We start from the raw sequence: 23,681 nt of genomic DNA, 5'->3' as shown, positions 1-23,681 counted from the left end.
GGCTGGGACCAAGGGGCTTCTCTCAGGTTTTTTTTTTTTTTTTTTTTTTGAGATGGAGTCTCGCTCCTGTTGCTCAGGCTGGAGTGTAATGCTGCAATCTTGGCTCATTGCAACCTCTGGGTTCAAGTGATTCTCCTGCCTCAGCTTCCCGGGTAGCTGGGGTTACAGGCATGCGCCACCACGCCTGGCTAATTTTTTCATATTTTTAGTAGAGATGGGGTTTCACCATGTTGGCCAGGCTGGTCTCGAACTCCCAATCTCAGGTGATCCACTCACCTCGGCCTCCCGAAGTGCTGGGATTACAGGCACGGGCCACCATACCTGGCCTTCTCTCAGGTTTTTAAAGTCCCCACTCCCTCAAGAGGGATGGCTTACAACAGGGGTGTTCAAGTTTTTGTCATTTCCTGTACCATAACACCCCCCCACACCTGTGTACCTCATATGTAATACTTTAAGATCAACTCACCTTTTTAGAGAAATTGAGATGAAATTCATGTAACATAAAATTAACCATTTTAAACTGGACAATCCTGTGGCATTTAGTACATTCATAATGTTGTACAAGCATCACCTCTATCTAGTTCCAAAATGTTTTAGTTTTTGTTTTGTTTTTGAGACAGAGTCTTATTCTGTTGCCCAGGCTGGAGCGCGGTGGCATGATCTCGGCTCATTGCAACCTCCGTCTCCCAAGTTCAAGCAATTCTTGTGCCTCAGCCTCCTGAGTGGCTGGGATTACAGGCACGCACCACGATGCCTGGCTAATTTTTCTATTTTTAGTAGAGGGGGGTTTCACCATGTTGGGCAGGCTGGTTTTGAACTCCTGGCCTCAAGTGATCCACCCGTCTCTGCCTCCCAAAGTGCTGGGATTATAGGCGTGAGCCACTGTGCCTGGTCAATGTTATTTCTTATATCAGTGTGCACTTAAAAATCATTCTACACTGGATTAGAGCTATAACAGTGAGGTCCAAATATATCGTGAGGTCAGGTGTGGTGGCTCACCCTGTAATCCCAGCACTTCGGGAGGCTAAGGCAGGTGGGTTGCTTGAACCCAGGAGTTCAGGACCAGCCTGGGCAACATGGCGAAACCCTATCTCTACAAAAAATAAGTTAGCTGGGCATGGTGGTGCGCCCCTGTGGTCCCAGCTACACAGGAGGATGAGGCGGGAAGATCACTTGAGTCCAGGAGTTTGAGGCTGCAGTGAGCCATGGATGTTATCACTGCACTGGGTGACAGAGCAAGATCCTGTCTCAAAACAAAAGTATCTTATGAGACACAACTACAAGCCACACTCCAATTTAAAGTTTCCTAATAGCCACATTACAAAATAAAAGAAACAAGTACAATTTTATACAATAACCCAAAATATCACTTCAACATGTAACCAACATAAAAAATCAATGAGACATTATTCAATCAAAAAGACATTCTTTTTCTCATAACAAATATTCAGGCAGATCATGAGGTCAGGAGATCAAGACCATCCTGGCTAACATGGTGAAACCCAGTCTCTACTAAAAATACAAAAAAGTTAGCTGGGCATGGTGGCGGACGCCTGTAGTCCCAGCTACTTGGGAGGCTGAGGCAGGAGAATGGCATGAGCCCAGAAGGCAGAGCTTGCAGTGAGCAGAGATGGCACCGCTGCACTCCAGCCTGGGCGACAGAGTGAGACTCCATCTCAAAAAACAAAATAAATGAATGAATGAATGAATGAATGAATGAATGAATGTTCGGAATCAGGCTGGGCGCAGTGGCTCACACCTGTAATCCCAACACTTCGGGAGGCTGAGGCAGGTGGATCACCTGAGGTCAGGAGTTTTAGACCAGCCTGGTGAACATGGTGAAACCTGCTCTCTACTAAAAACACAAAAATTAGCTAGGTGTGGTGGTGGGTGCCTATAATCCCAGCTACTCAGGAGGCGGAGGCAGGAGAATCACTTGAACCTGGGAGGCAGAGGTTGCGGTGAGCCGAGATCACGCCACTGTACTCCAGCCTGGACGACAGAGCGAGACTTTGACTCAAAAAAAAGAACAAAAAAAAAATCTGATTCGATGATGAGTGCACTTCCTATGGGCAGCCCATCTCCTTTTGGACCCAGTCATATTTCAATTTTCAATAGCCACGCGTGGCCAGAGTCTCCTGTGTTGGAGAGCACAGCTCTGTGAGATCCTCTCCGGCTCTAAGATGCCGGGATTCCTTTTCTTTTTCTATCTCCTTCCCTTGCCTTAGCAATCTCTAAATCTGCAGTTCTCAGCCTTTCCTTCTGTCTCAACATACCCAGGATGAGGTTTAGTGGCTTCCTGCTCCCCGGGGCTCATGGAGGCCTCGTTCTGAGCTCTTGGTGAGAAAGGCCCTGGGCTGCACACACTTCTCAGAGCGCTGCCCAGACTCCACCCCATGAAGTACAACCAATTACAACCGAAGAATGTTATTCTAGAGCAACTCTTGAACCTGGCTAGTTTAGTTGATATTTAAATTTTTACTTACTTATTTATTTATTTATTTAATTTTTATTTTTTGAGACAGAGTCTCTGTCACCCAGGCTAGAGTGCAGAAGCGCCATCTCAGCTCACTGAGATCACCGGGATCTCCACTTCCTGGGTTCAAGCTATTCTTCTACCTCAGTCTCCCAAGTAGCTGGGATTACAGACGACCGCCACTATGCCTGGCTAATTTTTGTATTTTTTAGTAGAGACGGGGTTTCTCCATGTTGGGCTGGTCTCAAACTCCTGGCCTCAGATGATCTGCCTGCCTCAGCCTCCCAAAGTGCTAGGATTATAGCATGAGCCACTGCACCAGGACGAACCTGTCTAGTTTAGTTGTATATATTGTATATATTGTAGCAAATATCTGTTGTTTTCTTCTCAGCATCTGCGCCCAGCTTTTCTGGTAACAGAACCCCAAATGTCCTTTGGAAGCCATATCTCCCTGATGCTTGCCTGTGTCACTTGGGTGGGTCTGACTCTAACCCCAGCTGCAGAGGTGGGCATGTGACCCAGGACCAAGCTGATAAGCGAAACCCATGCCCCAGTCACGGAGATGGGTTGAGAGATATGGCCGTTGATGTGATGGACAGGTCTAGAATCTCCAGGGACAGCCGGAAAGGGACACTCAGGCTTGGGGGGCTGTAAGTGCAGTGCTGCCTCCTCGGCTATGCTGTGGGTTGGAGGGATGCAGAGCCAGGAGGGGAGACTAGGGTGTTGTCCTTTATCCCTCACTCTGTCGCCCAGGCAGGAGTGCAGTGGCCTCTGTCGCCCAGGAGGGAGTGCAGTGGCACCATCTCAGCTCAGCAACCACTGCCTCCCCAGTTCAAGAGATTCTTCCACCTCAGCCTGGCACGAGATTCTCATGGCCATGCTGGATCTTTTTGGTTAGCCGAACAATACACTGCCCCCCGGTATGCACGCATGTGTATGTGTGTGTGTGTTTGTGCACATGTGCTTACGGCACTGAGAACTGTTTCGGGTCAGTTATTTGCAACTGACAGAGTCCTAACATACAAGGAAGTCAGCTGTACCCTTCTCGTGAGTGACAGACACTTGTGGCCCACCTTGCCACTGATGGTCACTGCCTTGTGGTTGAGAGCAGCCATCTTAGGGCAGTCTGACTCCACATAGACACCAGAAACACACAAAAAGCCACAGCACACAGGTGTAACTCCTTGACCACCTCTGCTCAAGGCTGACACCCAGAGTTGAAGGTGCTTCCGGCTGGGTGTGGTGGCTCCCGCCTGTAATCCTAGCACTTTGGGAGGCCAAGGCAGGTGGATCACTTGAGGTCAGGAGTTCAAGACCAGCCTGGCCGACATGGCAAGACCCTGTCTCTACTAAAAATACAAAAAGTTAGCTGGCGTGGTGGTGGACGCCTATAATCTCATCTACTCGGGAGGCTGAGGCACAGAAAACTGTTTGAACCCGGGAGGCGGAGGTTGTGGTGAGCCAAGATCGCACCACTACACTCCAGCCTGGGGTACAGAGTGACACTGTGTCTCAAAAATAAATAAATAAATAAATAAAAAGGCACTTCCTTCCCTAGTGCTGGACTCACTGTGGCACGTGTGTGTCATCCTCCACTGGGCACCAGGCTGCCACCTCACACGTCTTGACGGACCGGTTGAAAGGTACGCATCTGCCTGTTGAGACTCCTACAAGCACAAAGGGGGATCCCACGTCCACAGGGGTCTCCCATTTTCTACCTTTTTGGAGTAGAGAGGGAGAGCCCCATCCAGCCTCCCATGTAGCCAATCTTAAGCTGTGCAAATCTGGGATTTAGACAGTGTCAGCATCCAGGAGTTAGAATTGGAGGAAGACAGTCACCTGTGTGCCAGCCACATCTCAGCCAGGGTGATGCCAAGCTAAAGAATGGGACAAGAGGCTGGGCGCAGTAGCTCATGCCTGTAATCCTAGCACTTTGGGGGGCTGAGGTGGGTGGATCACCTGAGGTCAGGAGTTCAAGACCAGCCTGGCTAACATGGTAAAACCCCATCTCTACAAAAAATACAAAAATTAGCTGGGCGTGGTGGCGGGTGCCTGTCATCCCAGCTATTCGGGAGGCTGAGGCAGGAGAATTGCTTGCACGCGGGAGGTGGAGGTTGCAGTGAGCCTGGATCATGCCACTGCACTCCAGCTTGGGCGATAGAGCAAGACTCTGGCTCAAAAGAAGAAGAAGAAGAAGAAGAGGAAAAACAGAATAGGGCAAGAGCTGGGATGGCTTCTGGGGCTCCATTGACAGCAGTGAATGTAGAGAAGGTTCCAGGACCCCAGCCTTGACATCTGGCTCACCCATGGTCATGTGAAGGAACTGGGGGGATTTCTCTATCAGAAAGGCTCCACGGTGGGGGCAATCTGCTCAGGGGCTGCCCTCCCCAGGAGGCTGCAAGCTCGTACCATTACTGTGGGTGCCGGCAGAGCCAGCAGTACAGTTGGCATCCGATTTACACACAGTGGTCTCATCTGGAATCTGGAAAAAGAAGGAGTGAAAACAAGGTCGATGTGGCCCAGCCCCACACACAGGCGGACAGGCGTGGAGAGGCATGTGGGGCCTGGGGCTCTTCCCGGGGGGCCTCCTACCTCGGGACACAGGTCCTGGGTCTGGTTCATGGTGAGGATCATGTTGGTCATGACGAAGAGGGAGTTTTCCTGCTGCAGAGGGGAGCACGGGCAAGTCACGCTCAGAGGACTCACAGAGAGACGAGAAAGGCAGACGTTGACTGAAGAGGACAACTCAAAAACTGATTGCATGGTCTCCCGCTCTCTCCCATCAAAGTTTATAACCGAATGGAAAACAGCGACTCAAACAAGTCCTTGTACATACATATTCAGCGTAACACTTTTCATAAGAGCCAAAAGGTGGAAACAGGTTGGGCACGGTGGCTCAAGCCTGTAATCCCAGCACTTTGGGAGGCTGAAGCAGGCGGATCATGAGGTCAGGAGTTCAAGACCAGCCTGGTCAACATAGTGAAACCCTGTCTTTACTAAAAATACAAAAATTAGCCGGGTGTGGTGGCGGGTGCCTGTAGTCCCAACCACTTGGGAGGCTGAGGCAGGAGAATTGCTTGAACCCAGGAGTCGGAGGTTGCAATGAGCCGAGATCGTGACACTGTACTCCAGCCTGGATGACACAACGAGATTGTCTCAAAAAAAAAAAAGGTGGAAACAGCCCAAATGTCTGTCTTAGTCTAGTCACACAATGGAATGTGATTCAGCCATGAATAAAAAGGAATGAAGGGGCTGGGCACGGTGGCTCATACCTGTAATCCCAGTACTTTGGGAGGCTGAGGCAGGCGGATCACCTGAGATCAAGAATTCCAGATCAGCCTGGCCAACATGGTGAAACTTCGTCTCTACTAAACACATACACACACACACACACACACACACACATACACACACACGGAGCCAGGTGTGGTGGTGGGCACCTGTAATCCCAGCTACTCAGGAAGCTGAGCCAGGAGAATCACTGGAACCTGGGAGGTGGAGTTTGCAGTGAGCCGAAACCACGCCAGTGCACTCCAGCCTGGGTGACAGAGTGAGACTTTGTCTCAAAAAATAAAAAAATAAAATAAAATAAAGGAATAAAGCACTGACACAGGCTACAACATGGATGAACCCCAAAAACATGATGCTGAGTGAAAGAAGCCAGACACAAAAGCCACATAAGATACGATCACATTGATGTGAAATTTCCAGAACAGTCAAGTCCATAGAGACAAAGCACTTAGGGGTTGCCATGGAGTGAGGGAAGTGGGGAATGGGGCGCGGCTGGGTAATATACGAGGCTTCTCTTTGGGGTGATGGAAATGTTTTGATCTAGATAGAGGTGATGCTTGCACAACACTGTGAATGCAATAAATGTGCTGAAGTTTTTATTTTAAAATGGCTAATTTCTTTCTTATTTATTTATTTGAGATGGAGTCTTGCTGTGTCGCCCAGGCTGCAGGGCAGTGGCGTGATCTCAGCTGACTGCAATCTCTGCCTCCCAGGTTCAAGCAATTCTCCAGCCTCACCCTCCTGAGTAGCTGGGACTACAGGTGCATACCACCACACCTGGCTAGTTTTTGTATTTTTAGTAGAGATAGGGTTTCACCATGTTGGCCAGGCTGGTCTCAAACTCCTGGCCTCAAGTGATCTACCTGCCTCAGCCTCCCAAAGTGCTAGGATTACGAGCATGAGCCCCTGTGCCCGACTTAAAATGGTTAATTTCTGTAAGTGAATTTGACTGCAGTTAAAAAAAAAGCGGGGGGTCTGCAAGGTGAAGCAATGGTTTCTCAGTCGAGCTTGACTTACTGAGGGAAAGAGCCAACGAGTGCTAAAAACATTCCCTGCCAACCAGATTATCTCAGAGGAATAAAAACATGAGGCCTCACGGGGCTCAAATCTGGCTGGTTTTCTTTCCTAACTGAAATTATAAACAAAACATTCTAGAGAAGACTCGGTCAGGGTCAGCAAGTGACATTTCTCTTTGAGAAGTTTCTGTTTCCTCCTCATACATATAAAGGTGCCAAATAATTGATTTACAGTTTCTGGAAAGCAATTTGCTAGGATGAGACTGAAGAATTGCTGACAATGACCTCCTCATCTAAGGAATAAAAGGCAAAGACCCCAAAAGATTCTAGTTGGATCCTCCTCTCATTGGGTGCTGGTATCTATCTAATCTATCTATTATCTCTCTCTCTCTCTTTATCTATCTATCTAATCTATCCTATCTATCTAATCTATTCTATATCTACCATCTGTTTTCTATTTATCATCTATCACCTATCTAATTATCCTATAATCTATCTGTCATCTATCTAATCTGTCCTTTCCATCCTTCTTTCTTTCCTTTCTCTTCTTTCCTTTCCTTTCTTTTCCTTTCCTTCTGTTCCTTCCTTCCTTCCTTTCTTTCTTCTGTCCTATCATTTATCTATTCTATCTCTCTCTCTATCGATCTATCCATCTATCCATCCATCCATCCATCTATCCACCACCCATGCAATCAAGATGGAGTCTCACTATATTGCTCAGGCTGGTATTGAACTCCTGGGCTCCAATGATCCTCCTGCCTTGGCCTCCAAAAGTGCTGGGACTACAGGCATGAGCTACTGCACCTGGCTGGGCCCAGGCATTTTAAAAGGAGATGCCCAAAGCTTTCAGCATTTCACACTCCTGAGAAGAACAGTCAGTAGTGGGAGCCATCTTGGGGATCAGGGCAACTCAGAAACCAATCAGTCTGTAGATATCCCCAACCCCACGTCTGACAAGTAGTAGAAGCTCTAGGAATAGCTGGCATCTTCCAAAGGCCCAGGGCAAACTATGTTGGGAGACAAGGAGAAGGCCACAGGAGGAGGCATGAGGATGTGGCATGAGTTGCAGCTTCTCTCCTGCCACCCTGTCATGTTCCCAGGTGTTCAATGTACAAATACACTCCTCGTTTGGTGTTAGACAAGGCCACTCCTGAGACTCTCCTGAGTTATACTTGGAACAATTCGGTATGGTCTACTTTTTGTTTCCTCTCTCTCCTTTTTTTCTTTCTCTTTTAGAGTTGGGATCTTGCTCTGTTGCCCTAGCTGGAGTGCAGTGGCGTGACCACAGTTCACTTCAGCCTCAAACTCCTGGGCTCAAGCGATCCTTCTGCCTCAGCTTCCAAAAGCGTTGAGATTACAGGCTTGAACCACAGCACGTGGCCTGTTTCCTATCTCTTATCTACTTCAGATGAAGGGGATTTTCAGTCTGGAGATGAGCCAAGGTGCCGCCAACAGATGACTGTGTTCCATCTACGAAGAACACAGACATCGTGAAAGCTCATGAGGAAAGCCCTGGGGAACTCACACGGCCCCTGCCCAGATCCACCACGGAAGGCTGAGTTGTGGGGTCCTCCTTTCCACCAAGAGACAAAAGCAGGGCTTGTGCCCTTCCTCATCCGCCCAGTAAACACACCAAGCATGACATTCCCAGAGCTCGCCGGGACGAGGCTATGCCTGCACAGACGGCAGCTGTCTCTCTGCTGAGACAGGTGTATGCTAACAGCACTGCCCCCTCCAGCCAACTACAAATCCCCTGTTCCACTTGATCTTTTTTTTTTTGAGATGGAGTCTTGCTCTGTCACCAGGCTGGAGTGCACTGGTGTGCTCTCAGCTCACTACAGCCTCCACCTCCCAGGTTCAAGCGATTCTCCCACCTCAGCCTCCCTAGTAGCTGGGACTACAGGCACCCACCACCACACTGGGCTAATTTTTGTATTTTTAGTAGAGACAGGGTTTCACCATGTTGGCCAGGATGGTCTCAATCTCTTGACCTCATGATACACCTGCCTCAGCCTCCCAAAGTGCTGGGATTACAGGCATGAGCCAACGTGCCCAGCCCTTCCACTTGACCTTTATGGCTCATTAGCTCGGTCTCCTCTCTGGGCACCCCATAAGACCCTTCTCTTAAGAAGGCAGGGGGAAGAACACACCTGAAGAGTTTCTGAAGTTCTTGTTTTCCCTGGCAAGAGCTCTGAGCCAAGAGTTGGCAGCTAATCTATACTGGTTACCCTCGGTCCCTTAGCACATAAGCCATCTGGAGGGCTATGTCAGGGTTTGACTGTGTGGTGCAGAGGCTGTTACCAGGACTAAAGAGTCAATGTTTAACTTGGCACTTTGCAGATTAACAGCCTGAAGACTAGTATGCAGCAGTAAACAACATCTTCCCTTCCCTTTGTTCTCCATGGAGTCCTGTGCTACTGTCTCTGTTTCCTTCTTCTTTGGGTTCTGGTCTTTTAATTCTTTTCTTTTCTTTTCTTTTGTAGAGACAGGGTTTCACCACATTGCCCAGGCTGGTCTTGAACTCCTGGGCTCAAGGGATCTGCCTGCCTTGGCCTCCCAAAGCACTGGGATTACAGGTGTGAGCTACCGCGCCCAGCCTAAAGTTTTTACACTGTCTGAAAAGATTTACCTTATGGATTTGGGACAATAACGCAAACCCCAAATGTGGAAAGGTGATATTTCCACTTGAATTTTTATCAGGATTTATGACATTTGTTTTCTCATCTTTCCGGGCCTGAGATAGGCCGAGATGTCCACCTGGAAAGCTTCTCGTCTTTCAGCCTGCCATGCTTTCAAGCTGAGCAACCACAGCTGCCTGGATACACTCTGTTAGAGCCTAAGCTGAAAAGAGATTTGGCTGCACCACTTTCTTGGACTAAAACAATTATTCTGGGCATCGATGACATCAGGACTCAGTCCACGTCAATCATTAATCAAGTGTGCAAAGTCAGTAAAGAGCAAGGTGTCAGTGTTAGAAGACACAGTGGGAGACACACCTGAGCTGGTATCACATAATCCGCCACATCCCAGATCCGGAATCCAAGTTTAGAAGTGTTGGTCACAGCCACGCCCTTGACCTTGGTCGTAACGGAGCTGACCACGGAGTCAGTTTCCTGGTAGCCCTTTTCCCACACAAACACCCACCTATAAAATAAAACAGGTCTCTTAAATTGCCATTAGGATTCAATGGATTTGAACTGATGGGGAACCCTCTGCTGGCCAGTGGCTGAAAGTACGGTGTTGACTAATTACGTGACTTTCTACAAAGCTACATACCTTCTAGGGGGCTTCATCTCCACTTCTGCCAAATGGGGATAGTAGCACCTAAACCACAGTAGCGTTTGTGGGAAACAAATGAGGTGGTGCAGGTAAAGCACTCAGCACACTGACAGCACAGAGAAAACGCTCCATGAATATTGTCTTTATTACATTTGAGCACTTTTTCTTTCTTTCTTTTCTTTTTTTTTTTTTTTTTGAGACAAAGTTTTACTCTTGTTGTACAAGCTGGAGTGCAATGGCACGATCTCAGCTCACTGCAACCTCTGCCTCCAGGGTTCAGGCAATTCTCCTGCCTCAGCCTCCCAAGTAGCTGGGATTACAGGCATGCGCCACCATGCCCGGCTAATTTTCTATTTTTAGTAGAGACGGGGTTTCACCATGTTGGCCAGGCTGGTCTCAAACTCCTGAGCTCAGGTGATCTGCCCACCTCAACCTTCCAAAGTGCTGGGATTACAGGCATGAGCCACTGTGCCCAGCCATTTGAGCACTTTCAATGCCTATGACCTATGGGAATCACCAAGAGATAATACAAATTATAATAGTTACCACTGGAGTGTTCATAGGCACCAGGCACTGATCTAAGCTCTTTATATGTACTAACTCATTTAATCCTGACCACTTTATGAGGCACGTATCATTATTTCCATTTTACAGAGGAGGAAATGGAGACCCAGAAAGGTTAAGTCACTTGCCCAAGGTCACACAGCTAGTCAGTGGCAGAGTCAGGATTTGAATTCAGGCTAGAAGCATCTGAAGCCTTTTCTCTCACCCACTATGCTCTACTCTAAGCTCCTCCAACCCACAGCACACAGGCCGCATGCAGCCCAGGACGGCTTCGAATGAAGCCCCAAACAAATTCGTAAACTTTCTTAAAACATTATGAGATTTTTTTTGTGATTAAAAAATTTTTGGTTTTTAGTTCATCAGCTATTGTTAGTGTATTTTATGTATGGCCCAAGATAATTCTTCTTCTTCCAATGTGGCCTAGGGAAGCCAAAAGATTGGACACCCCTAGGCTACTCTTTCTAAAAAAGAGAATTCTACCGTTTAAGGAACTTTTAAGGGTAGTTTGTAGTTTCTTACTTTTCCCCAAGAATTCTGGTCACATATATGGTTCTCTCCTCTGAAGTGGGAATATGACTACCAGTTTGAACAATTAAAAATCCAAAGGGGCTGGGTACAGTGGCTCATGTCTGTAATCGCAGCACTTTGGGAGGTCAAGAGGGGAAGATCCCTTGTGCCTAAGAGCTTGAGACAAGCCTGGGCAACACAGGGATCTCTACAAAAATAAAAAGTTAGCCAGGCATGGTGGCACATGCTTGCAATCCCAGCTACTTGGGAGGCTGAGGTGGGAGGATCACTTGAGCCTAGGAGACGGAGGCTGCAGTGAGTTGTGATGCCACCGCACTCCAGCCTGGGTGACAGAGCAAGACCTTGTCTCAAAAAAACAAAAACAAAAACAAAAAAAAAACATCTACAGGCATTAGCTTATAGGGGTTAGGACACACTAGAGGCAGCAGGTCTTGGTTCATGGCTCAGCTCCACCATTCACGAGACATAACTTTGGCCAAGGTGCTTAACCTCATTGTGCCTCAGTTTTCCCTTCTATAATCTGGGAATGACAGTAGAACTTCACAGGATTGTTGTGAGGGTAAATGAACTAATGTATGTCAAATGTTTACAACAACGTTTGTGAGTCATGGTTGGTCATGGAGCAAGTATTGACACCGTGGAAATTGGCCAGTACTACAAATCAGAACCCCTCCCCTCCGAACTGCTGTTAAACATCTACTAGAGACTATTAGTGTTGTTATTTATAGAATCAGGAAATGCTAGGTTTCTCCTTAAGTCCTAGATGCTGAGACTTCAGAAATTCACTGGTTTTTTTGAGGTCAAGAGTCTGAGACCAGCCTGGCCAACATTGTAAAATCCCGTCTCTACTAAAAATACAAAAAATTAGCTGGGTGTGGTGGTGGGTGCCTGTGGTCCCAGATACTCGGGAGGCTGAGGCAGGAGAATCACTTGAACCTGGGAGGTGGAGATTGCAGCGAGCTGAGATCATGCCACTGCACTCCAGCCTGGGCAACAGAGTGAGACTGTCTTAAAAAAAAAAAAAAAAAAAGAAAGAAAGAAAAGAAAAGAAATGAACGGTTTTGGTTACTTAAGAGTGTGTCTGATCAAGCAGTCTCCAAGTTCATTGCCCAGCCTAGAGATGGGCTTTCCCCCAATGGGCTTTTCCCCTGACAAGTCCAGGGCTTCTAGGAATTCAGCTGCAGTGTAAGCTTCCATTTAATTCCAGTCTGACACACAAAAGCCTGGGGCAGGAAGACTGATGTACTCATCAAGCACAGTGAGTTGCTTCATTTAGAGACACAGGGTTTCATGCCACTCATTATCATGTGATTATTTCCTCATCTCATGATTGTTAACAGAGTTAGATAGATGGGAATTGTGTGTTTGGTCTCTTTTTGAGGAAGGGTTGCTATAAGAAGAGACCACAATTTCACCAAGATGAGTTGGATGAAAAAGTTAAGAGACGAGGTTAAAAAAAAAAAAAGCCTTAATTCAGGTCCTGAGTCAGTTTTGATTATAGCAAGATGGACAAAAGCAAAGCATTTACTGCTTTAAAGATTCTCATGACTGAGATAGTGAATACGTCATAAGCAATCCTACAGAGCTGTGCTGTCCAATAAAAACATAACGCGAGCCACATATTTTTTTTTTTTTTGAGACAGGCTCTTGCTCTGTTGCCTAGGCTGAAGTGCAGTGGCACAATCTCGGTTCACTGCAACCTCCGCTTCCCAGGCTACAGTGATCCTCCCACCTCAGCCTCCCAAGTAGCTGAGTCTACAGGTGTGCGCCACTATGCCGAGCTAATTTTTTGTATTTTTGGTAGAGATGGGGTTTCACTATGTTGCCCAGGCTGGTCTCAAATTTCCTAAGCTCAAGGGATCCACCTGCCTCAGCCTCCCAAAGTACAGGGATTACAGGCGTGTGCTACCACAGAGCAAGACCCTGTAATTTAAAAGTTTCTCATAGCCATGTCAAAAAGTAAAAAGAAATAGGAAGAGCCAGGCACGGTGGCTCATGCCTGTAATCCCAGCACTCTGGGAGGCCGAGGCAGACAGATTGCTAGAGCTCAGGAGTTCGAGACCAGCTTGGGCAACTTGGAAACCTCATGATTGTAGAGATGAGAAATCTCATCTCTACAAAACAAAACAAAACAATAATTAGCCAGTTGTGGTGGTGTGCACCTGTAGTCCCATAATTCCAGAGGCTGAGATGGTAGAATCACTTGAGCCTGGGAGGTGGAGGTTGCAGTGCACTGCACTCCAGTCTGGGTGACAAAACGAGACCCCGTTTAAAAAGAAAAAAAGAAAAAAGAAAAGAGACAGGAAAAATGAATTGTAATGATATATTCTGTATAACCCAATATATCCAAAATATTTTAACATGCCATCAATAAAAAATGTATTGATGTGACAGTGGTACTCTTTGTTTTTTTTTGAGACAGCATCTCGCTCTGTTGCCCAGGCTGGAGTGTGGTGGTACGATCACAGCTTTCCGCGGCCTCAACCTCCCAGGCTCAAGCAGTCCTTCTGCCTCAACCTCCCAAATAGGTAGGACTATAGGTGTGTGCACCATGCCAGGCTAATTTTTGTATTTTTTTGTAGAGGCAAGTTCTCGCTAGGTTGCCCAGGTTTGTCTCAAACTCTTGAGCTCAAGCGATCTTCCCACCTTAGCCTCCCAAAGTACTGTGATCTCAGGCATGAGCCACTGTGCCCAGCCTCTTTTTCTGAACTTATGTCTTTGAAATCCAGTGTGTATTTTACAGTTATAGCACATCTCAATTTAGAGTAGGGACGGTTAAAGTGTTCAATAGGTACAAGTTACTAGTGGCTACCATACAGTGCAACACCACTATGGATATTTTCCACAGTCGTAATTTTACAGGTACCCTAAGGTAGATGAGCACTGATACTCCCACTGGCAGCAAATGCCAAAAGCAAAAAGCTGCAGGGGAGCTCCTGCCCCCCAATGCTTCAGGTCCAACCAGGGATGTGAGTTCAATTCACTGGCTAGCAGTGGGTCTCAAATATATATATATGTGTGTGTGTGTATATATACACATATGTGTATGTGTATATATATAATATGTATACATATATATATTTGAGATGGAGTTTTGCTCTTGTGGCTCAGGCTGGAGTGCAGCGGCGCAATCTCGGCTCACTGCAACCTCCACCTCCTGGATTCAAGCGATTCTCCTGCCTCAGCCTCCCAAGTAGCTGGGATTACAGGCCTCAGCTAATTTTTTGATTAGGCCCAGCTAATTTTTTGTACTTTTAGTAGAGACGGGGTTTCACCATGTTGGTCAGGCTGGTCTCGAACTCCTGACCTCACCCGCCTTGGCCTCCTAAAGTGCTGGGATTATAGGCATGAGCCACTGCGCTTGGCCAAAAAAAAAAAAATTTTTTTTTTGTTTTACACAACTCCATCAGTAAAATTTACCATTTTAACCTTTATTTTTCTTTTGGAGATGGGGTCTCACTATGTTGTCCAGGCTGGTCTTGAGCTCCTGGCCTCAAGCAATCCTCCCACCTTGGCCTTCCAAAGCACTGGGACTACAGGTGTGAGCCAATGAGTCCAAATCTGGGTGTGGGCCAGGTGGTTCTGATGTTGAGTCTGCACCTGGAAAGCCATCCTCTTGAATACTGTCTGTACCTACTGCTGCTGCTGACAGATACTGGAAGCCAAACCTGCTCCATCATGGGAATTCCCTTGGGCAGTGTTAAGATTCCAAACCTCACCCCAAAGAGGGGGATTTGTTGCTTTTAAACAATTCCGCACACGAGTCTTCCATGATCAGGTAAACTTGGGAAACACAGTTCATTGGTTCCCAAACGTTGCTGAACATCAGAATCACCTGGGCAGCTGATCATACTCTACAGCAATTAAATCAGGTGGTCTGGGTGCGCGTCTGGGCGCGGTGGCTCATGCCTGTAATCCCAGCACTCTGGGAGGCGGAGGCGGGTGGATCACCTGAGGTCAGGAGTTCGAGAACAGCCTGGAGAACATGGCGAAACCCCATCTCTACTAAAAATACAAAAATTAGCCGAGCATGGTGGTGGGCGCCTGTAAATCCTAGCTACTCTGGAGGCTGAAGCAGGAGAATCGCTTGAACCGGGGAGGTGGAGGTTGCAATGAGTCTAGATTGCACCACTGCACTCCAGCGTGGGCGACAGAGGGAGACTCCATCTTAAAAAAACAAAAAAAAGGGTCTGGGGACGGGAGCCAAAGATTCTCAGATGGTTCCAATGTGCAGTTTGGGGACCACTGCACTAGGCAATACGTGTCAGCCCAGCAGCTGTAGACACAAGAACACCCCAGGTAAGCCTTTAAAGTGGCCCCAAGTGGCAAGGAATTTTCATCTTCTCTCTCGGATTGTATTCAATAGTAACAGGTGCCAGCTGGGCGCGGGGGTTCACACCTCTAATCCCAGCACTTTGGGAGGCTGAGGTGGGCGGATCACCTGAGGTCAGTTCAGGACCAGCCTGGCTAACATGGTGAAACCCCGTCTCTACTAAAAAATACAAAAATTGGCCGGGCGTAGTGGCGGGCACCAGTAATCCCTGCCACTCGGGAGACTGAGACAGAAGAATTGCTTGAACCCGGGAGGCGGAGGTTGCAGTGAGCCGAGATCTCGTGTCATTGCACTTCAGCCCGGGCGACAAGAGAGAAACTCCGTCTCAAAAAAAAAACAAAAACACAACACAACACAACACAACAAAACTAACAGGTGCCTTCAAGTACAATGGCACATTCAGCGAGGCCTGAGGGCGGCAGGGCATCTCTAGCCTAAGGGGGCAGCATGGGGAATGACTGACTAGGCCAGGGCAGGTACCATAAAAGCCCCACAATCCCACAAAACAAAGGAAGCAAACTTTAACTACTCTTGAAGTCTGACCTCGCTACTACCACATAGCGATACTGCCTAGTGATCAAAAGAAATGACCAGAAGCCACCGACCCAGAAGGAACCAAGCGGAAATTCCAAGCTTTGGTTTTGTCGGCAAATCAGCAGGATGGGAAGTGGAGAGCGAAGATTGAGACGTTCAGGGCGAAGCCCCTACAGCCAAGGGGCACTCTGGGGGGTCAGAGAGGAGAGGGTAACGGCCTAGCCAGGCTTTGCCTTTATTTTGTAAAGAGCAGGGTCTCGGACTGTCTCCCAGGCTCGAGTTAAGTGGTGTGATCATAGCTCACTGCAGCCTCAGCCTCTTGGGCTCAAGCGATCCTCCCACCTCAGTCTCCTGAGTAGCTGGGACTCCAGGCGCGCGCCACCAGGCCCGGCGGATTTTTAATTTTTTGCAGAGACGGGGTCCCACGATGCTGCCCAAACTGGTTTCGAACTCCTGGGCTCAGGCGATGGTCCCGCCTCGGGCTCCCAAAGTGCTGGGATTACAGGCGTGCGCCACCGTGCCCGGCCCAGGCTAGCAAACAGCAGCAAGCAGCCTCCCGCCCCCGGGACCCGGCGCGGCGGCTGGGGCCCAGGGAAGGTGTCACCGCCTCGGCTCGCCGCCCCCGCACTCGCCCAGGTGACCGAAGCCGGGATGAGCCGCCGCACGGGGCTGACCCGACGGCAGCCCCCGCGGCGCCCCCCCGCCCTGCCCCGCGCGGCCGCGCTCACCCGATGACGTAGGCCAGGATGAGCAGCTGCACGGCGCGGTTCATGAGCCCCACTTTGCGGCTGCGGATGAGCACGATGCGCGGCGTGTCGTACTCGAACAGGAAGGCCGCCAGCGCGGCGCAGCAGCCCGCCATGGCCACGCCGCCTGCTCCCTGTCCCCGAGCCCGTCTGGGTCCCAGTCCCCGCTCGGAGCCCCGCCCAGTCCGCCTGGCCTGCCCGCAGCGCCGTCATCACGGGGAGGGCCCGGAAGGAGGCGGCACCGGGCGGTCGGGGCCCCGGGCCTAGGGGAGGGCGCCACCTCCCCGTCTGGAACTGTGACCCTCTAGGGGGCATGGAACTCGCGGGGAGGGGGTGGCCTTGCCCTTGGCCTTGAGGACGAAAGGCTCCTTCAGAAGGCTGGCGAGGGGCCGGGCGCGGTGGCTCACACCTGTCATCCCAGCAGTTTCGGAGGCACAGGTGAGAGGATCCTTTGAGTTAGAGACCAGCCTGGACAACATAGGGAGACCTCGTCTCAAACAAACAAACAAACAACAAAACACAAAAGCAAAGAAGCCGGGCGTAGTGGCGCTCGCCTGTGGTCCCAGGTACTGGGGAGGCTGAGGTGAGAGGATCGCTTTATCCCGGGAGGTCGAGGCTGCTGTGAGCTGTGATGGCGCCACTGCACCCCAGTCTGTGAGACGAAGCGAGACCCTGCCTTAAAAAACCAGGAACCAAAAAACATCAAAAAAGGCGAGTTGGGGAGTAATGACCTTCGCAGGAGGGCCAGGGAGAACAAGAGACCCTTTCGGGGAAGATGGGGGCCGCTTCTCATTTGGGACCGAGTTCGAGTGAGGGGTAATAAGCGACCTCCCTTAGGGGTCCAGATAGGTGCCAGGGACTTCCGTAGAGGACCTAGGGGCTGTGCGGAGCAGCCATCGCTCACCAGTGCAGGCTCCTAAACTGGGGGAGCTGGGGCCGCGCTGTCCTCAGCCTCTTGGGAAACGGCCTAAGTATCAGGTGTCCTGTGAGCCCTGGGTGAGAGCCACACACCCTGTAAAATGCCCCTCCTGGATTTGAAGCCTGGCCACATTCTCCAATTCAGACACTTCCTTAGTTGCAGCCCAGGGGAGATGATTCTGTGGTCATCCTTTCCACTGAGAAAACGCTATCACAAGTTTAGGGGAGAATTGAGAAATAGCAAAAGTGGGGGAAACAGCCAGGGTTCTACCCCATGAATACAGTTTTCCGTATGTATATTTATTTGTTCATTCCCTTCAGATATGCTTTCCTTTTCTTTCTTTCTTTTTTTTTTTTTTTTTGGAGACCGAGTTTCACTCTTGTCCAGGCTGGAGTGCAGTAGCACCATCTCGGCTCACTGCAACCTCCACCTCCCAGGTTCAAGCAATTCTCTTGCCTCAGCCTCTTGAGTAGCTGGGATTACAAGCACCCGCCACCACACCCAGCTAATTTTTGTATTTTCAGTAGAGACAGGTTTTCACCATGTTGGCCAGGCTGGTTTCCAGCTCCTGACCTCCCATGATCTGCCCGCCTCGGGCTTCCAAAGTGTTGGGATTACAGGCATGAGCCACTGCGCCTGGCCCAGATATGTTTTCATAGGTGAATGTTATATTTAGTTTCCCTAATGCATTCAGAAAATATTAATAAGCACATCCCATATGCCAGGTACTGTCCAGTGAACAGGACAAGCAAAATATCCTGCCTTCATGCAGCATAAATTCCAGCAGGTAATTGGTATAAAGTTTTGGTTTGTAATCACAGTCAATGGCTGTACTTTTCATTTTCTGATTCCCACTACTTGGTTTCTATATTACTGCAGACTCATCATAATAATTTTTAATCCATGGACCATTTCTTCTGGAAAATATCCCATGATGCCTCTAACTGCTCTCATCTGCTTGCTTCTTAGTTTGTGGATCCTATGCATAATCTTTGATACAACATTTTTAGTTCATTTCCTGGATGTGAGATTCCTAAGTAAACCACACCAAATTGTTTTTCCCAATATAGAGAGGTGAATAATAAAATTTGCAGAAAACAGGCAGCATCTGCCTCTAAGAGATGGAATTGTTAAGTTACAGGGAGGAACAGAGATGCCTATGCCAACCTTGGTCCAAAATGGTCCCAGGAAAAGGTGGTGGTATTTTATTCATTCATTTGACAGAAATTTACTGAGTGCCTGTGTTGTGCTTGGCAGTTTTCTTGATGCTAGGGATATGGAGTGAACAGACAAGTAAGGTCTCTGCCCAAATGGAGCTTGGTGCAGTTGGGAAGCCTCAGATTATCTGTAGAAGAAGAAAACTCCATTGCTAAATCCTCATTGGAAGGAGACTTAAAAATCATTTCCTTAAGAATCAAAAGATGGCTGGGCACAGTGGCTCACACCTGTAACTCCAGCACTTTGGGAGGCCGCGGTGGGCGGATGGTCATGTGAGGTCAGGAGCTGGAGACCAGCCTGGCCACCAACGTGGTGAAACCCCATCTGTACTAAAAATACAAAAAACTTAGCTGGGCGTTGTGGCAGGTGCCTGTAATCCCAGCTACTTGGGAGGCTGAGGCAGGAAGAATTGCTTGAACCTGGGAGGCGGAGGTTGCAGTGAACTGAAATGGTGCCACTGCACTCCAGCCTGGGTGACAGAGACTCCATCTCAAAACAAACAAACCCCCCAAAAATGCCAGGCGCCGTGACTCACGCCTGTAATCCCAGCACTTTGGGAGGCTGAGGTGGGTGGATCACCTAAGACTGGGAGTTTGAGACCAGCCTGACCAACATGGAGAAACTAAAATACAAAAAATCTCTACTAAAAATATAAAAAATTAGCTGGGCGTGCTGGCACATGCCTGTAATCCCAGCTACTCAGGAGGCTGAGGCAGGAGAATTGCTTGAACTGAGGAGGCAGAAGTTGCCGTGAGCTGAGATCACGCCATTGCACTCCACCTGGGTGGCAAGAGTGAAACTTCATCTCAGAAAAAAATAAATAAAAAATAATGGCAGCAATCAAAACACATTTCCAGCCTTCATTCATACTTACCCTATAGTATTAGTCCCAACCTTACAAATCTTGAATTTAGATGGTTTGCTTGTGTTTTGGAATGGGGTCGGTTAAGAAAAATGTAGAAATGCAAGTTTTTATAAATTACTAGTAGGTAACATCATTAGGCCTGACCAAAGAAGCTGATCCTAAAAATGATTTGGAAAAGAAAATTATTTTGTTTACACTGTTGCCCTTGATTTCTGTCTTTTTAAAAAATTAACTTATTGACCAGACACAGTGGCCCATTCCTATAATCCCAGCACTTTGAGAGACTAAGTTGGAGGATTGCTTGAGCCCAAGAGTTTGAGACTAGCCTGGACAACATAGGGAGACCCCCATCTCTATAAATACTTTAAAAATTAGCCAGGCATGCTGGTGCATGCTGGTGGTCCCAGCTACTTGGGAGGCTGAGGCAGGAGGATCACTTGAGTTTAGGAGGTCAAGGCTGCAATGAGCTGCAGTTGTGCTACTACACTGCAGCCTGGGTGACAGAGTGAGACCCTGTCTCAGAAATAAATAAGAAGGCCAGGCGCGGTGGCTCACGCCTGTAATCACAGCACTTTGGGAGGCCGAGGTGGGTGGATCACTTGAGCTCAGGAGTTCCAGACCACCCTGGGCAACATGGTGAAACCCCATCTCTACAAAAAGTACAAAAATTAGCTGGGCATGGTAGCATGTACCTGTAGTCCTGGCTATATAAATTAAAAAAAAAATAAATTGGCCAGGTGTGGCTCATACCTGTAATCCCAGCCCTTTGAGAGGTGGAGGCAGGTAGATCACTTGAGTTTGGGAGTTTGAGACCAGCCTGACCAACATGGTGAAACCCCATCTCTACTAAAAATACAAAAATTAGCTGGGTGTGGTGGCACATGCCTGTAATCCCAGCTACTTGGGAGGGTGAGGTAGGAGAGTTGCTCGAACCCAGCAGGTGGAGGCTGTAGTGAGCTAAGATCGTGCCACTGCACTCCAGCCTGGGTGACACATGAGACTTTGTCTTAATAATAAAAATAAGGAAAGAGAGATAAAGAAAATTAAAAATGGATCAAAGACATAAAAGAGCTAAAATTATAAATATCTCTGATGAAAACATAGGGGCAAATCTTTGTGACCTCGGATTACACAGTGGTGTTTTAGATTTAGATTTTGTTGCCTAAAACAAGGCAACAAAAGAAAAAAATAGATAAATTGGACTACTCAGTCAAAATCGAAAAGTTTGCGGTTCAAAGTTGCCATCAAGAAAGGGAAAAATCCACAGAATGAGAAAAATATTCACATATCCTATATCTGTTGAGGATCTAATATTTCAGATATCGTAAGAACTCTTACAACTCACTAATAAAATGATAACCCTATTTAAAAATGGGCAAACATATCTGAATAGACATTTCTCCAAAGAAGATATACACATGAGATCAATAAACACGAGAAGATTCTCAATATCATTATCATTAGGGAAATGCGAATCAAAGCCACAGTGAGATACCATTTCCTCCCCACTAGCATGGTTATAATTAAAAAGATGGACAATCAAAAAGCTGGCAAGGATGTGGAGAAACTGGAACCCTCACACATTACTCGTGGGAATGTAAAATGGTCCAGCTCCTGTGGAAAACAGCAGTTCCTCAAAATGTTAAACATAGAATTACTGTAGGACCAAGATATTCCTCTTCCAGGATTTCCCCAGAGAATTAAAAAGATATGTTCTGGGCATGGCTCAGTGGTTCACGCCTGTCATCCCACTTTGGGAGGCTGAGGCAGGTGGATCACTTGAGGCCAGGAGTTCAAAACCAGGCTGGGCAGCCTGGAGAAACCCCATCTCTACTAAAAATACAAACATTAGCCAGGCATGGTGGTGCACGCCTGTAATCCCTGTAATCAGCTACTCAGGAGGCTGAGGCAAGAGAATCACTTGAACCTGGGAGGTGGAGTTTGCAGTGAGCCGAGATCACACAATTGCACTCCAGCCTGGGTGACAGAGCGAGACTCCGTCTCAAGGTAAAAAAAAGAAAAAAAGAAAAGATATGTTTGGCATTTGACCTTGTCTCTTTAACCTTCCCATGCCCACTTGGGTCTCTTCCAAGTGCAGCTTCCTTTCCTGTTCTAAGGCATTTCAAATAAACTTCACCCCTGCTCTGAAAAAAAAAAAAGATGTTCATGCAAAAACTTGTACGTGAGTATTCGTAGCAGCATTCATAATGGCCCAAAAGTGGAAACAACCTAAATGTCCATCAACTAATGAACACGTAAACACAATGTGGTCCATCCCTACAATGGACTGTGATTCAGCCACAGAAAGGAATGAAGCACTGACACACGCCATACCACGGATGACCCTTGAAAACACCACGCTGAGAGAGGGAAGCCAGATGTGACAGGGCACTTATTGTATGATTCTATGTATAAGAAATATCTGGAATAGACAAATCCATAGAAACTGAAAGTAGAGGCCAGGTGCGGTAGCTCACACCTGTAATCCCAGCACTTTGGGAGGCTGAGGTGGGCAGATCACCTGAGGTCTGGAGTTCGAGACCAGCCTGACCAACATAGAGACACCCCATCTCTACTAAAAATACAACATTAGCTGGGCATGGTGGTGCACGCCTGTAATCCCAGCTACTTGGGAGGCTGAGGCAGGAAAATTGCTTGAACCTGGGAGGCAGAGGTTGCGGTGATCTGAGATCGCACCATTGCACTCCAACCTGGGTAACAAGGGCAAAACTCCGTCTCAAAACAAAACAAAACAAAAGAAAACTGAAAGTAGATTAGTGGTTGCCAGGGGCTGGGGGAAAGAAAGGATGGAAAGTGACTGCTAATGAGTTCAAGGTTTCCATTTAAGGTGATGAAAATGTGCTGGAAAAGAAAGTGGTGATAGTTGCGGAACCTGTGAATATACTAAAAGCTGCTGAATTGTACATTTAAAAAGAGTAAATTGTATGATATGTGAGTTATGTCTCAGTGATAATCCAATAAACAGGGAGTAAACAACCAACGTCTCAAGAAAAGCAAAGTATATATCATGAATCTATGGGGCCAGACCTCATATTCTTTCTTCAGAGGGGAGCATCTCAGGCCCTCACACCAAGCTTATCTTTCTTTTTTTTTTTTTTTTTTTTTTTTCTCTTTTTGAGACAGGGTTTCACTGTGTTACCTGGGCTGGAATGCAGCGGCATGATCTCGGCTCACTGCAACCTCCGCCTCCTGGGTTCAAGCAATCCTCCAACCTCAGCCTCCCAAATAGGTAGGACTACAGGCATGTGCCACCATGCCCAGCTAATTTTTTGTATTTTTGGTAGAGATGGGGTTTCATCAGGTTGCCCAGGTTGGTCTTGAACTCCTGAGTTCAAGCGATCTATCTGCCTTAGCCTCCCAAAATGTGGGATTACAGTCGTGAGCCACTGCGCCTGGCCTCTTTTTAGTTCAGATGCAACTGGAGCAGTTTCGATTTTCTGGTTCTTTTGTTGCTGGTGAAGCCAGTTCATCAGTACCCGCTTCCTCTAGGCTGTCATTTCTCGCAGAGGTGGTGCAGCAGCCGTTTTTATACTATGTGACCTTATCCTCCTGGCCATAGCTGACTGGACCACAGGTGGGAAACTGACCCAACCGGGCCAGTCTCTCCTTTGGCTTTGGCATTGGGATAGAGACAACTCTTTCTTCTCTGCAGGTGATTGGAACTGATTTGACATAACCATCGCATGCATGGAGAAGCTGAGAACAGTAATCTGCAGAAGCAAAATAATGAAACAAACAGCTGGACAAAGACGCACAGAGGTGAGAGAGACAAAGAGAACAGCCTCTGGTTTCTGCTGAGCTTCCACTTCCTGGTTTTGTCCCCTCCCCCCGTTCACCTTTACCTTTGAGATACCGCCATAATCTTATAATAAATGTTCATTTTTTACTTAA

General features: G+C 47.9%; 1 protein-coding gene and 1 long non-coding RNA gene across 3 annotated transcripts in view; one reads left to right on the top strand and one right to left on the bottom strand.

Annotated features, from left to right (window-relative positions):
• Positions 1-16,953, bottom strand: part of P2RX4 (purinergic receptor P2X 4) — a 23,892-nt gene extending 6,939 nt beyond the window's left edge. Inside the window, exons 1-5 of one of the 2 annotated variants that reach the window (XM_008004980.3) lie at positions 16,750-16,953; positions 9,780-9,927; positions 5,069-5,137; positions 4,886-4,958; positions 4,047-4,143 (exon numbers count right to left, since the gene is read on the bottom strand). In XM_008004980.3, the coding sequence (XP_008003171.1) occupies positions 4,047-4,143; positions 4,886-4,958; positions 5,069-5,137; positions 9,780-9,927; positions 16,750-16,883 (521 nt within the window). In that variant the 5' untranslated portion in view covers positions 16,884-16,953. Of the gene's footprint in view, positions 1-4,046; positions 4,144-4,885; positions 4,959-5,068; positions 5,141-9,779; positions 9,928-16,749 lie in introns of both variants that reach the window. The other variant, XM_008004979.3, reaches the window with a different exon arrangement.
• LOC119623340 (uncharacterized) lies at positions 16,844-23,681 on the top strand. Its single transcript, XR_012094607.1, has 3 exons — positions 16,844-17,205; positions 22,914-23,019; positions 23,443-23,681. It is a non-coding gene; the product is annotated as an uncharacterized lncRNA (long non-coding RNA).

The sequence above is a fragment of the Chlorocebus sabaeus genome, chromosome 11 (assembly GCF_047675955.1).
Source record: "Chlorocebus sabaeus isolate Y175 chromosome 11, mChlSab1.0.hap1, whole genome shotgun sequence".
NCBI lineage: Eukaryota > Metazoa > Chordata > Mammalia > Primates > Cercopithecidae > Chlorocebus > Chlorocebus sabaeus.
This window is presented reverse-complemented; position numbering and strand designations above follow the sequence as displayed.